This window comes from Branchiostoma floridae, chromosome 9 (genome assembly GCF_000003815.2).
Source record: "Branchiostoma floridae strain S238N-H82 chromosome 9, Bfl_VNyyK, whole genome shotgun sequence".
In the NCBI taxonomy this organism is placed as follows: domain Eukaryota; kingdom Metazoa; phylum Chordata; class Leptocardii; order Amphioxiformes; family Branchiostomatidae; genus Branchiostoma; species Branchiostoma floridae.
Window position 1 is genome coordinate 18,339,694 of NC_049987.1, and position 14,589 is coordinate 18,354,282.

The following is a 14,589-nucleotide window of genomic DNA, read 5'->3' on the forward strand; positions in this document are numbered from 1 at the left end:
AGTATGTTATTGTATTATAAAGGTCTTAATACTACATAGGAACAATAGAATAAAACAAACTCAAAAAATTATTATCTCTCATCAGTCTAATGGTGAAAGTAACGATACTATTCTATGGCTTCTGTGTGCCTTCTCTCTTGCGACTGTTTGAAGTTAGCAGAACACAGTATTTTGCCTATTGGGACTTGCATGGCTAAGGACCACAAAGTGAGAAGTTAAAAATTTATTTAGGGTACAATATTTAGGGGTCACATAAAAGTGGCTTTAAAAGAGAACGAGCAGATAAACTTGAGCTCATTTCCACATGTTTTGTAGATTTTACAATAGCTTTTGAGACGTCGATGCCTCTTACCATGTAAATCCCCTAGAAGAAAAACTGTGTTCCGCTACCTTTAAACACTCGCATGACGAGTGAGAACACACAGAAACAATGGAATGGCATCGATTGTATCACCCTTAAGATAATCATAATCATAGGACTATTTCTTCAGTTTGTGTTACCAAACTGTAGCATAGAGGCCTATAGTGGTAATACCATACTAGTCACCCGGGCAATCGATTGAATTTGCAAAACTAGTCCAAAATCTAGATTAAGTAGTACTACGTAGTCTTTTGAAACTGGGGCAGGGGAAACCAAATACGAAGTTATAATTCTAACAGGAATATCTTCAACGTGTAACTTACAAGCCACACTCTAGTGCAACTTCTGTTATAATTATCAGTACAGTCAGTACTTGGTTCCGTCTGCTCTAGTTGGGAAGATCGTCTCGATTTCGTAGATGACGACAATCTACTGCATAGAGTGAAAATCTACCTCTTGAGTCAGCACATTATGACCAATGTTCTTATGTTAGCACTTATCCGATTTGTAGTTCATACGCAGCCTAACTGTGACCTTTCGGACTTTGCCTGCAAATTTGAAGACCTTGAAGACCCCTTCACACGAGAATAGGAATGAGCCGGAATGCCGTCTGAATGAAATTCGTTGTATGTTCCTGGGAATTCGTAGTGTATTCTAAACAATTCTCACTGCATTCTAGATATTCTTGCTCATTCTTGTGGCAGGCCGGTTTTCCATCGAATGAGATCAGTATGTTTCGAATAATGTTGGAATGCCTTAGAATGTGGTCGTACTGCGGTTAGAATATCTCGAATACATGCCGTTCGATATTTCTCCACCTCAAATGTACCTCGAAAGTTTAAAGCATGACAAAGACATTCGGAACGGTCACCAGAGTAGGCACACATATCTGGAATGCAGTGAGAATTTCTAGAATACACTACGAATTCTCAGGAACATACAAAGAATTTCATTCAGACGGCATTCCGCCTCATTCCGATTCTCGTGTGAAGGGGCCTTTGAGCACAATTTTGCAGGCAAAGTCCGAAAAGCCACAGTTAGGCTGCTTGTAACCTACAAAAGCTTGTTTGTGACTGACTTCAGCAATGGAGCAGTCCGACCGGTTTGTATACAACTAGAGGCAAGGGGCGCTTGGCGTGTATACGTCACAATGAAGAGTGTGGATCATTGACTATTCATTAGTCACACACAGCACAAATGTAATGGGTTAGGATTTTACATTCATCAATGCAGTAACAAAGACTTTTAAATTATTTGCATTAATACTTTCGTAAGTATGGATGAAGTGTACCTATTCCGTCTTGAATTACCCACATGCGATTAACGTTATCTTATGTGGGGTGTTTAGCCATGAACCCAGGGGTCATGAGTTCAATTCTGTAATACTACCGATCTCATGCCGTTAGGAAATGCACTTAACTTGACCCCGCCCAGGTGTAAAACAATGGGTACCTGACTTCGGTTGGGGAGGTAAAAGGCGGTGTAAGGAGAGGGTTAGGCTCCGCTTCGATATAACGTGCCCTAGACACAATGGATAACAATCCACTACCCTACGACTTTTCAAAGGCTTGGGACTACCTTTACCTTGTAAAACTTGTTGTTCTTTGTATGTGGCACAATAAAATGAGTTGCGTGTAGTGCCACATTTTCCAAGTCTGTCCATACACGTATCAGTGTCGATCGTGAATCGTCATAGGTCAATTATCTCAGGACAGATGTGATGCCAACAACAGTTAGTTGTTATTAATTGCCATACATTGTACCCTGTGCGATTGTTGAGCAATAAATTCATTCATTCATTCATTCATTTGTATGGGTGTGGTTCAAATCTCTTTGGGCGTTGTAGTGACAAAACCCAATGACGTGATACTCGCGGCAGGTACTGTCTCGTCGCGGATGTCCACAAATTCTGTCTGACCTAGCGTACATTTAATGTTTTAGAAGGACTCTTTAGGCTTGAACTTTGAACGTCACCGGCTGCAAATCAATCCTAGTGTTCTGGACGCAGCATTGGCGTTTGTCAACACAAGGTAACTGCTATACAAATCCCGTTTCATTGACCTTGGTAAAAGCCTCGCAGGGGGGGGGGGTGTATACGCCAGGATATACATGTAGTGTTTGTAAGCGTTTTTTTTTCAACGATGAGTTTTCGTGATCAGTATTAGGAATCTAGATATCTTCCGATTATGAAGGTCGTAACGATAGTATGGTCTTTGGTGCTTGGTTGAATGTTTGCGAATATAAAAGACAAACATACACAAACTCCCTGTTGGCACCCCATCGAAAAGCCCCTATGTTAGCCTCATAGCGTATGGTGTTACACTTGAGGTTATATATCTTTGTGTCTTCTACGGAAAGTGCTCATATATTTATCCTCCTTACTTTTCCTGACGTCTGAAAACGCCTTGTCGCAGCGGTAGTGTGATGTCATGGTATTTGAAAACAAACCCAGACGCAGAGGTGGTCGGGGTCACATCCAGTCACGCTACCGATATTGTTCCCTTGGGAAGGGTACTTAACGCAATGTCAACTTTCCTTTATATATCTTCACTCAGGTGAAGATGAGTACCTAGCTTATGTCATTAGCGTCACTCGGATAGGGTGTTAAATAGAGGTCCTTCATAATAACGTTTATTGCAAATTCTTGCCCGTGTGCTAATTGCAGGTAACATAAAAGATACAACTCTAGATCCTAGGTTATTGGGTTCGACTCCGTCTAAAGTCTAGACATGTAGGTAAATTAGATTATTTTCGTCTAGACATGTGGTTAGGCGCGTGTCTAGTATTGATGTAAATAGCTTGGAAGGCAACTAGGTACTGAAATTCCTCTGTAGTTGCCAGGTCGTCTTTTACCCCGCCTTTATGAATAGCAACAATGTGGCTGTCACGCCAGTCTTGGGGAAAGTAACCGGAAGATAAGAATATGTTAAACAGTTTCGCTAGCGGTTCTACGAGAATATGTGACGAACATTTCAACATCTCATTACGAATGAGGTCACCATCTGAAGCTTTCCCGTTTTTCAGGTTAGAGATAGCTTTTTTTTTAATTGGATCATCCAATGAATTACAATGTGTATTTTGAAGCTTGTCTTCTGGATTCAATAGCTCTCTTTCTATTTGAACTTCAAATCATTAGGTAATTTAGGCAGGTTAGCGGTGAAATCCTCGCCGTAAAGGCTACTAAAATGGGAATGTAGAATTTCGTCGGAGATTATTTCATTTGTATTCTTAGAGTAATGACCAAAATGCTGAAGGGTTGGCCCCCGAGAACAAGTCAGTACGTGACACCTATAGCAGGTGAGTTGTATGAGTGTGGTATGGGTGTAGTTCAAATGGCTTCGGGATTTGCAGTGACAAACCCGTCAGTGTGTGACACTCACGGCAGGTGAGTTGTATGAGTGTGGTATGGGTGTGGTTCAAATCCCTTTGGGCATTGCAGTGACAACACCCAAGTACGTGACACTTACGACAGGTGAGTGTATGCATGGGTGTGGTTCAAATGCCTTTGGGATTTGCGGTGACAAAACAGTCAGTACGCGACACTCACGGCAGGTATTTTCTCGTCGCAGACGTCCACAAATTCTGTCTGACCTAGCGTAGATTTTATTATTTTTAGTACAGATTTGAAGGCTCAACGTCATCAACTGTAAACAAATCCGGAGTGTTCTGGACGCACCATTGCCGTTTGTCAACACAAGGTAACTGTTATACAATTCCCGTTTCATTGACCTTGGTAAAAGCCTTGCTGGGGGAGGGGGGTGGGTTTGTTTACGCCAGTTTAAACATGTTGTCTTTGTAGGATTCTGCGGGTTTCTTTAACGATGTGTTTTCAACGATATTAGGACTTTAGTTACCTTCCGATTATGAGCGTTGTAATGATAATATGGTCTTTGGTGCCTGGTTGAATGTATGTGAATCGAAAAGACAAACATTCACAACTTCCTGTTGGCACCCCATCCCAAAGCACCTATGTTAGCTATCTTCGTGTCTTCAATGGAAAGTTCTCATATATTTATCCTCCTTACTTTCCGTGACGTCTGAAAACGTCGTATCGCAACGGTACTGTGATATCTTTATTTGAAACCAAACCAGACGCAGAAGTCCCCGGGTTCAATTTCGGTCACGCTACCGATCTTATACCCTTGGGAAAGGTACTTAACACAATGTCAAATTTCCTTTTTATATAACTTTATTGCACAACAATTGTACGAGGTACAAAGTATGGCATCTACATACCTACAGTTCTATAGCTTAACTAAGTAATACAGGAGTTGTAGTATGGGATACGTTTCTTACAAGGAAGCTTTTACAATCATATGAGGAATTTCTAATGTTTATACCTTCTTTAATATGACTTCAGTCAGGCGGAGATGAGTACCTAGTTTATGTCATTAACGTCACTCGGGTAGGGTGTTAAATGGAGGTCATGTATATGAAGATAGACACACCCGTTAAAGAACCCTCCACGCACATCAAAAAGGGGTTTTAATTCCCGTCGGAGGGGATAAAAATGGGGTATGGAATTTCCCCTGCAGCCTTATAACTCTTGCTTTGCCCATTGAGTCAGTAAGTCAAGCTTGCCTAAGCTTGATGTTTCTGACTTAAGGAGAAGAGTTGCTGCTACAGTGAGTGCTAGTTGTGGCCTTGCTCTAAGCAAACTCGTCAAAAACAATGTTCCTGTAAGTCATATATGGATGACCATTTTTAGTTTAATATTCAATGAAAGACGAAGTAGTGATGAAATGACTTACTACCAGACATAGTTTAAACCAATCTTTGAGAATTCCGAAAGTTAAGCTAGAATCTGGGAAAAGAACATTTGCATATAGAGGTGCAGAAAGCTGGAATGCACTCCCACTAACTGTGAAAACTGCTCCATCTACACAAACATTCAAACATTGTGCAAGAACGTTGGGTGACCTCTGACCTCCATCCCCTTAACGACTTGGAACGGAAAAGGATATAAGTGGTTTTGGTTTTTGTAATTATGTAAATATTGTATTGTATGTATGTGTTATTTGTGTATGTATCCAGGGCCTCCCTGAAAAGCAGTGCTTGCCACTGATGGGAGCCTACCCTGGTTAAAGAAAACAGAAATAAATAAATAAATGAAGGATTTAGTCACATGTGCCTCCATGTGCTCAAGAAATTTGCTCTCCTCTACCAAACCGTCATCATGCTTACCCAACTGTAATGATTACCTAAGTGTATGTGATATATATGTCACAATGATAGCAAATTTCTCACAAATTCACAACCAAGAAACTAGTATTTTCTATTTCATTGAAAAAAAGTCTTAATTCATATAATTGCTATCAAACGTTATGTATCGAACATTATGTCCAAAAAATTTGACCTGTGCGCCTTATTTTTTAGTCGAGAACGTATATATGTATTGTCATCCCTCGTAAAGATTTGAACGTTGACTTGGTAGATTCGCAGAGTCCTTCAAGTTCAAGATCTCATCGTTACTGGAAGACGTGCGTGGAACCTTTTCTAATGTCATTGAACTATGTATTATGTATGGTGCATGTTAAATTATGCATTGTCCTATTCATGCTCTATAGGCTACGTACAGCCATACAAATACAAACGTAGTACAATGTAGTAAGGCCACGTTGATTCAATCATTTGGGTGACATCCGCGCTCGCATAATTTTTTTGGTTATTTTGTTACCAAAAGCGTTTTCATATATTTCGATCATAATTTAAGTCGTAACATGAGCACAGTTTACGTAATACGATGGACGAAGTCATTTATGAGGTGGTTATATGAACCAGTCATAAATTATGGCACCGTATATAACGAAGGAAGGCGGGTCATTAACGTAATAAAACAAATTCACGGGTCTTAGTGGCACATGTGCAGATGTTGACACACTGGCAGCACCAAATCCGTAGGTGTTTTTGGCACCTTTAGACAGATTAGCCGTGAGGCTCGGTGGGCGTCACTCCACCGTCATGTGGGCAGGGGCATGGCGAGTATCGAACTCAGGACCTACTGATTCTGATTCCAATGCTCTAGCCGTTGCGCCACAGACACCCCAAATTAACGTAATATTATCATATACATTAGTCATACGGGGTCAACTTTTTTATTCGCCCGCTCGCATCAGTTTCACAGATGATGTCACCCATATAGTCAAATCAACATGGCCTTAGTATGTGAACCGCCAGACTAGACTCTCTTATATATAAAGGCTTATTCATTATTCAGTGTTGAACTCTTATGCCCAGGATTACGTTTCTGCTTCGCTAGTGGATTGTTCATCCAGAAACGACTACACTGGAGTTGGCTGTCGTCAACATGTTTACATATGTGAACGCGTGCTGTCTTTTTGCGTTCGTGAAGTTTGCCATCATTTCACAAGGTACGTGCAGTCATTCTATGATAAAAGTACGCATTAAATCTTTAATCAATCTTTCGTATTATTGATTATGAAAGTAGCCTATCTGAGAATGTAAAAAAGCAACTTACATTTGACTAATTACTCAACCCTATAGCCCATGTGAATGTGCCTTGAAGAATCGCCCCTTCTCCCATATGACATTTCGATTTGTGCTAGGAAACAAATTAAGCAATTTGAATTGTTGGTGTGTACATTTGTATGTGAGACGTGGAACTACAATGGGACAGAGAACATATAAAGGAATTACATGACTTGGAAATACATATCGCCGACTCAAAATTTAGTTACATGTAGACATGGTTAAGTTATAGCATAAACTTTTGCTATATAGCATGAGTAAAATCTCCTGCAATACCAAATTTTGTCAGTTGTAGAAAGCTTATTGGAATTAGGACATGCATTCTGTGGCATTTTGACCCAAATGATATGTACTCAAAGACTTCATGTAAAGGAACCAAGCAATAACTCATATTTGTATCAACACGCATGCGTTATTTTACGTCCAAAAGTTTTCCATTGAAGCCCGTGCTGAGTTTGTACTGGTAAAATTCATCATCTGTCACCATTGTACAATAGAGTAGGTAGATACAGCCCCATTGCACTGCAGTTTCCAAGACTTGCCGCTAGAGGACGTTGTTAGGTGGGAAATCAAAACAAAATATCTAATCCCCTCGTTCTCTATTGCAGCCGTGGGGCAGTTAATTATATCAGGACCACCGTCGGCCGTTCTGCAAGGAGAAACGGTCATATTTCGCTGCAGCTACCCAGGCCGCGACCTGTCGCCAGAGGGCGCTGTTAGGTGGGAGGTGACCAGCCCGAACGGAGAGATCAACAATGTAACACTCGGTCAGACAGTTGATCCAAACTACCCCGAGGCTCGCTATAAGGTAGATATCTCGTCTTTATCTATAGGTTACCTCACAATGTGATGCATTGTTGGTAAGGGTCAAATTCTAAGGACCATGCCAGTGCTTTTTCTTTAGAACAAAGGTCACTGTGGTACATATGCGCACAGGGTCCATTTTATGCGGTATGCCGACTTCCATCTTCTTCTAGACGCCATTTTTTTCGAAAAAGCTTGGTAAAATATCATATCAAAAATACATTTAAAAGTGAGATTTTGTCAGATTTTAAAGGCCTTTGGGGACATATAGCTTGAAGCAGTCTAACCTTGACGGTACTGAGGTACATTTGAGAGTAAAATTGACACCAATGTGGTAGCTATAGCCATATGACTGTAGCAGTCAACTTGATATGACACCAGCCTACCAAACTAGTGTTACTTTGTACACCTCTTCAATACATGAGTGAAAAGAAAAAAAAATTCACAACTCATAACAATTCACCACACACAGTAACTGTGTATATCAAGTGTCAAAAAAAGTTTAATTTCAACATTTTCTAAACGACGGAACAGAACAACGACACCCAAAGTTTCAAGTAATGACATCATTTTAATTCTGGTGACGTAGGGTGAGATTATGCATTTTTATTTACATCATACCCACCTGAGAAAACCCATGTTTTGATGCGAAATGCGCCAGAAGTTGAACAAATCTGGTGCCCTCGAACAAAAAGTGTTACAACAGCAATGTTCCAACGTCCGAATCAGATATTCGAATTGCCAACCGTGCCACACTCGGCCCGCTCGAAATTATTTGATTTACTCGAAGGAAGCCCGTGTGATACAACTTTCGAACCTGTGTGATACAGAAGTTATTACACGGTCCGGAACATCCATATCGAACGTTTTCGCGTCACAGGTATGACATAAATAAATTTACTAACTGTGGCGTATTTCATGTTCTAGCTGTTTGGTAACGCATCAGGAGGAGAATATAATCTGCAAATAGTAAACGTGACACGGGAGGATGCGGGGAGGTACAGATGTGCCATCAAGGGTATAAACCTGATTGTATATACCGAATTCAGTGTAGTAGGTAAGAGAGCGGTCTATTATCTTACATATCAATGATTCTTTTTGGGTGAAAATTCCGCCACACATGTGCGAGGGACAGGAATTCTTGGCAGTATGTCAAATGTGAAGACCCATCAGACGTTAGCAGTATAGAACATTGTTTTATTTGCGGAATCGTGTCCATGGCGCAATGGCTCCTACAAAATGGCGAAATACTTACAAGCCATGGGACTTCACCTTTGACCCTATTACCCAGAATCCCTGTCACCCGCGCATGCGTAATCGAATTCTGAAGATCATTTGGTAAATGCAAAGAGCTTGTACGACTGTAAATGTATATGGATATGCTTTTTTTCTGATCCTGCTAAAATAGATTTGTCAAAGATCCCCTCATAATATGCTAGCACCTTAATTAATACCCTTCATTTTTATGCACTTCCGAAACATTACCATACTCTTGTAGCTGATTTTTTTTATCTCCGCGTTGTATCCCTAAACAATGTAGAAAACGCTCTTAAGCTTGTTTACCTTTATCCGCGGGGTAACCTATATCCGTTGTTCAACATATTTGATACTTTGAAAAAAGAATTCAATTTGGAACCACCGTCCGTCAACTTGATATCCCTTAATGCCCAGCCAATAGAAACAATGGATATATGTTACCCCGCAGATAAAGGTAAAATGAATCTACATCTTAGATTCTTTACTTTGTCGTTGATTCGATTTTAAAAAATGTCTAGTTCCAGTTCCGGATCCCCCTACGTTGACTACTATTCCGGACACGCCATTGCAAGTCGGCCAAGAGCTGGTGTTGAGATGTTCGTATTCTGGAGGATATCCGGAACCACAACTGTCATGGCACAACGGTACAGGCCCAATTTTCAGCGACCAATACCGCGAAGAAATAGAACTAAACACAGGACCGAATGGTGAACGCACGGTGGAAAGTACCATTTATTTCCGGAACAACGTGACCAAGTACGACAACGGTGTGAACGTCAGCTGTAGAGTGAGCCAATCAGAAGACCCATTCACCTTTGTGAAGGAATCCTGGAAAGTTCTGACTGTCCACTGTAAGTACATGACTCCATTAAAAATGCCGTTGAATAGGTTCATCAGTCACATATGAATACAGTTACTACAAATTTTCTTCGAACACTGACAGTTTTAAAGGCAAAAAACATACCTCTATCTTTTCGACGGCTATCAGTCCATCTTGTTCAAGGAAAGTGACCAAGTCTCGCTTGAGACTACGAGTTAGAAATAAGATTTGGAGGAACTATAAAAAATGCCGCTTTGGTTCGATTATGTGGATGGCATCCATGAGCGCATATCAATCTTTGTCCCTTTCCCCCAAAAGTTTTCAATCATAATGTAAATCGTACAAAGCAGCTGTATATAAACTGTAGCGTAAGAAAAATATCGGAAAACGGATTTTGATATCGTACAATGCTAAAGTCAATTCCAAAGACGAAGACGAAGATGTGAAAGAAAAAAGATTAAGAATCTACTGTTCGGTATTACTCTCCAAGCAGAGGTTAGGTTCCGGTTTTTTTTTACGTTTTCTTTAGTCGTTTTTATCGGGCTTTCTTTTTTGTATAATATTTTGTATTGCTACGCTGGCGGGCTTCAAGAAACATCAAGACAAAATGGATAAAAACGACTAAAAACGTAAAAAAAACAGCTGGAGCCTAACCTCTGCTTGGAGAGTAGTTCAGAAGACCATACTGAGTGCTCAGTCTTTTGTTCAATCTTTGTGACCACTTAGGTTGTATAATGTAAGCAATTTTTTGGGCCAAACTTTTTTTGACACACGTCAGTTTTGGGATTCATAAAGAATGTCATCCATATTACCGAATCAACATGGATTAATGAGCAAGAGTCTAATATTATTCCATTAAACATCTGTATAATGAAAACGTTGGAGCATTTTGTTTCCAACATCCTCATTGCTGGTGTAACAGAAAATTTGATGTAAAAATACACACTAAATTACCAACATGTAGCCCCCCCCCCCCCCTCTAGCACACTACATGATAATTATTGAAAGTTTAACATGATGTTGAAAATACTGGTGTCCTGATGCATCTAAGTTTCGTAGTATCATACTGTATTTCTTGAATCACTTCGACCGAACTTTAAGATAAAGATAAATTCTAAAAAATGACAAAATCCCAGCTTACCAACTCTATTACATTTACAACTGTCACCGAAAAAAATAGAATGTTGTTCCCATGCTTACGCTATCATGTCTCATAACCTGTGCTTCAAAAATACAAATCAACTTTAACTGTTGCGATTACAATCTATCACATCGTTGTTAATCTATCTTATACCACATATCAGTACATAAAATGCGACCTTATTGATACAAGGAAATGTAAGAATCCAATCGTCAACTCACAAAGACTTGTGGTACTATTGCTAATCATATTGTCTCTACTGTTTGCAGACCCTCCGACTGTAGTTGTTCCCAGGGAACAGGTGAGAGTCTTCAAAGGTGAATCTGCATCCTTGACCTGCCAAGTCGACAGCAACCCTGCTGCAACCATCACATGGACCAAGCTTAACAGTACTCTACTTCAGGGCAATCTTGCCAACGGGTAATTCTGCACTACTCATAGTTCCAAGAAGACAGTGTTCTGAATAAAGAGACTCTTTTTGCTCAACCTTTGTTGCATTTCCACCGACGTTTCGGTGACCGTTTGTCAACTTCTTCAGTGAAATTTTGACTGGGTTCACATTGCACTGCAGCTATAGGTGTCGTTGTTTACAGATACGGTACCGAACGTATTGTCATATGCATGTACAGTGATTATTTTATGCGGTTGCAATGCGGTCCCAAGCGTAAAGGAGTGAAAGAGTCTCTTTATTCGGTAACTTGCCAACTTTAAGATATATCTATCTTAGCCTTTGATCATTTTATGCAAATGCCTTTTCCATCCTAGGATGCTTTGGAAAACACTAGATTTACAGAATTTCATTGATTATGCAAATTACGTTCTAAATGGCATAATCTGCATGTTATTATGAACCACCTGCATGCCGAATATCATGGAAATTTGTCGTTCTTTTGGTTAGCTATCCGCCTTGAAATATTTTACAAAACTGCAGTTCCAGAGCAAATTGTAGAGGCCCCAAACGTACACAACTTCGTCCTTGCATCAAAGGCTATCAGCCCCCCAAAATCAACACCTTAGCATATTTAGGCCAAATGATTAAAAAACCTGATGTTTTTCTGCATTAACCAGGTCACATACCAGGGGCCTACATTCAACCATGACCATGGTCTTCCCCACCATTTTCGACATTCCAAATATCATTGCAATGTATCCAGCGCGGTTCTAAAGTTATACTGACCTCAAAATACAAACACACAAACACACACACACATAGACATACAAACACACATCAAAACCAATACTCCCATTTTCAAATATCCATTTTGACCATGTTATTCGTTTTCGCAGAAACCAAACTCTCATCATCCCTGGCGCATCCCAACAACACGCAGGGACATACCAGTGCTCTGCGGAAAACGTTTTGCCTCCAAAAGCTGTCGGGACTGTACAAGTTTTTGTGGATGTTAAACCTTATGATAGTAAGTATTTATATTTCAGCCATACCATAGGTATGGTGAAATATATTGTATTCGTAATTATATTGCAATCCATACATAGTATGGGATTGCAATATATTGTTTTTCCTTCGTTTCTTCTCCTCCTGTCAAAATCTTCAAGTTGATTCAACTTTTTCATTTTTGGATCAAATGAGCTGAAATTTGGCAGGGTGGTAGAAATAGCAAATACCCCCAGGTGTTTTTTTCACTTTCTTCATAGAGGCCTTAGAATTTATGATATTTAGGGTTTTTGGTCATTTTTAGACCAATTATGTATATTTTGGGACCCTGTGCCCTGGTATTACAACCTAATGGCCTGAAATTTGGTACAGAGGTGCATTGGACATATGACCACAGGACCCCATCAACATTTTTGTCATAGATTACTTAGAAATTAGTTATTTTGGGGTGTTTTGGCCATTTTTGACTAAAAATGTCTATTTTTGGCTCCTATGCCCTTATATGGAAACCAAATGACCTGCAATTTAGTACATAGGTGCATTGGACATATGACAACAGGACCATATCAACGCTTTCGTTATTGATAATTTCAAAAATGAGTTATTTTGGGGTTTTCGGCCATTTTTGACTAAAAATGTTTATTTTTGGCTCCTATACCATTGTATGAAAACCCAATGACCTGAAATTCGGCATGAAGGTGTGTCTGGTATGTGCCCACAGTACCTCATTTTCACTTTGGGCATACATTACCTTGAATTGTTGAATTTTGGGATTTTTTGCCATTTATGGACAAAAATGTTAAGTTTTGGCTCCTGTGCCTATGTATGAAAACCAAATGGTCTGAAATTTGGTATGAAGGTGCGTACAGTATGTAGCCACAGGGCTCTATCCACACCTATGGTGTACATCAATCAAAAATTGTGAAATTTTGGATTTTTTGCCATTATTGACCAAAAATGTACATTTTTGCTTCCTGTGTCATGAGAAAGCCAACTGATCTGGAATTTGGTGTTGGGGTAGCTTTAGCACTATAAATGGGAAATGGGCCACATAGACTGGTCCATTTTGCATAGATTGGGGTGTTCTGGAAGAGTCCTTTATTGTATGAAGATGGATTGCAATATGCTGTATTTGCTCCCAAGCAAATGTCGGCCTTTCTAGTGTTTCTTTCTTTCTTTCTTTCTCCTGTCAAATCTTCAGAACACGGTATCTCCGTTGTTCCTCAACCGAATGACTTGAAATTTGGCACAAGGGTAGAGTGGGCCAATACCCTCGGGTGTTTTTTTCATTTTTTCCATATCTGTCTCTTAAATGATTTTATTAAGGTTTTTTGGTCATCTTAAGACCAAAACTGTATATTTGGGCCCCCTGTACCCTGGTATTATAACCGAATGAGCTGAAATTTGGCACAGATGTGCCTTGATAAGTCCCCCATATAGATTCAATATCAGTTTTGGTGTACAGTACAACAAAATGCTTATTTTTGCGATTTTTTGACCAATTTTTGACCAAAAAAGGACACTTTTGGCCCCTGTACCCTGGTATTACAACCAAATGAGCTGAAATTTGACAGAGATGTGCCTTGATAATGCCCCCATATAAATTTAAGAACACTTTTGGTGTACAGTACAACAAAATGCTTATTTTTGCGATTTTTTGACCAATTTTTGACCAAAAAAGGACACTTTTGGCTCCTGTACCTTGGTATTGCAACCGAATGAGCTGAAATTTGACACAGATGTGCCTTGATAATCCCTTCATATAAATTCAATAACACTTTTGGTGTACAGTGCAACAAAATGCTTATTTTTGCGATTTTTGGCCAATTTTTGACCAAAAAAGGACACTTTTGGCTCCTGTACCCTGGTATTACAATTAAATGACCTGAAATTCGGTATAGATAGGCATTAGATACTTGGTAACAAGATTCAAGTAAAATTTTTGACATATACAACTTTAAAATGATTAATTTTGGCACTTTTCTGAGGGGAAATTTGTTTTCTTTTGGCCTCCTGACGTGACCTTCCGTGACCCCGCACAGAGCCACACCTGTGCGCGTCAGCCGGAGAGTTAATTGAATCAAAGACCTAGCCAATCAGCGAAGAGGAGGCCAAAGGCTAATTAATATTCATAAGCGGGGCCTCATGATCCCGTATATAGCAGTGTTCCCGCCAGGGGGAGCAAAGCCCGCCTAAGGCTCTCGCATTTTAGACTATTCAGAAGGCTTTATATTGTATCAGTTCTTAGGGGCATATCTATGATAATCGCAGCAGTCACTTAACTTCTCTTCAGGAGTTTAGCGTAACACTGTTTCAGGTCA

The 14,589-nt window shown here is 39.9% G+C and overlaps 1 protein-coding gene across 3 annotated transcripts in view; it reads left to right on the plus strand.

Annotated features, from left to right (window-relative positions):
- Nucleotides 1-2,175: 2,175 nt before the first annotated feature.
- The window catches only part of LOC118423370 (kin of IRRE-like protein 1), a 24,656-nt gene continuing 12,242 nt past the window's right edge, over nucleotides 2,176-14,589 (plus strand). The window contains exons 1-8 of one of the 3 annotated variants that reach the window (XM_035831486.1): nucleotides 2,176-2,391; nucleotides 3,978-4,059; nucleotides 6,599-6,732; nucleotides 7,459-7,658; nucleotides 8,582-8,711; nucleotides 9,430-9,762; nucleotides 11,142-11,292; nucleotides 12,160-12,290. In XM_035831486.1, coding sequence (XP_035687379.1) covers nucleotides 6,669-6,732; nucleotides 7,459-7,658; nucleotides 8,582-8,711; nucleotides 9,430-9,762; nucleotides 11,142-11,292; nucleotides 12,160-12,290 — 1,009 coding nt within the window. In that variant the 5' untranslated portion in view covers nucleotides 2,176-2,391; nucleotides 3,978-4,059; nucleotides 6,599-6,668. Of the gene's footprint in view, nucleotides 2,392-2,799; nucleotides 4,060-6,598; nucleotides 6,733-7,458; nucleotides 7,659-8,581; nucleotides 8,712-9,429; nucleotides 9,763-11,141; nucleotides 11,293-12,159; nucleotides 12,291-14,589 lie in introns of those variants that run through there. The other 2 variants (XM_035831487.1, XM_035831485.1) reach the window with 2 other exon arrangements.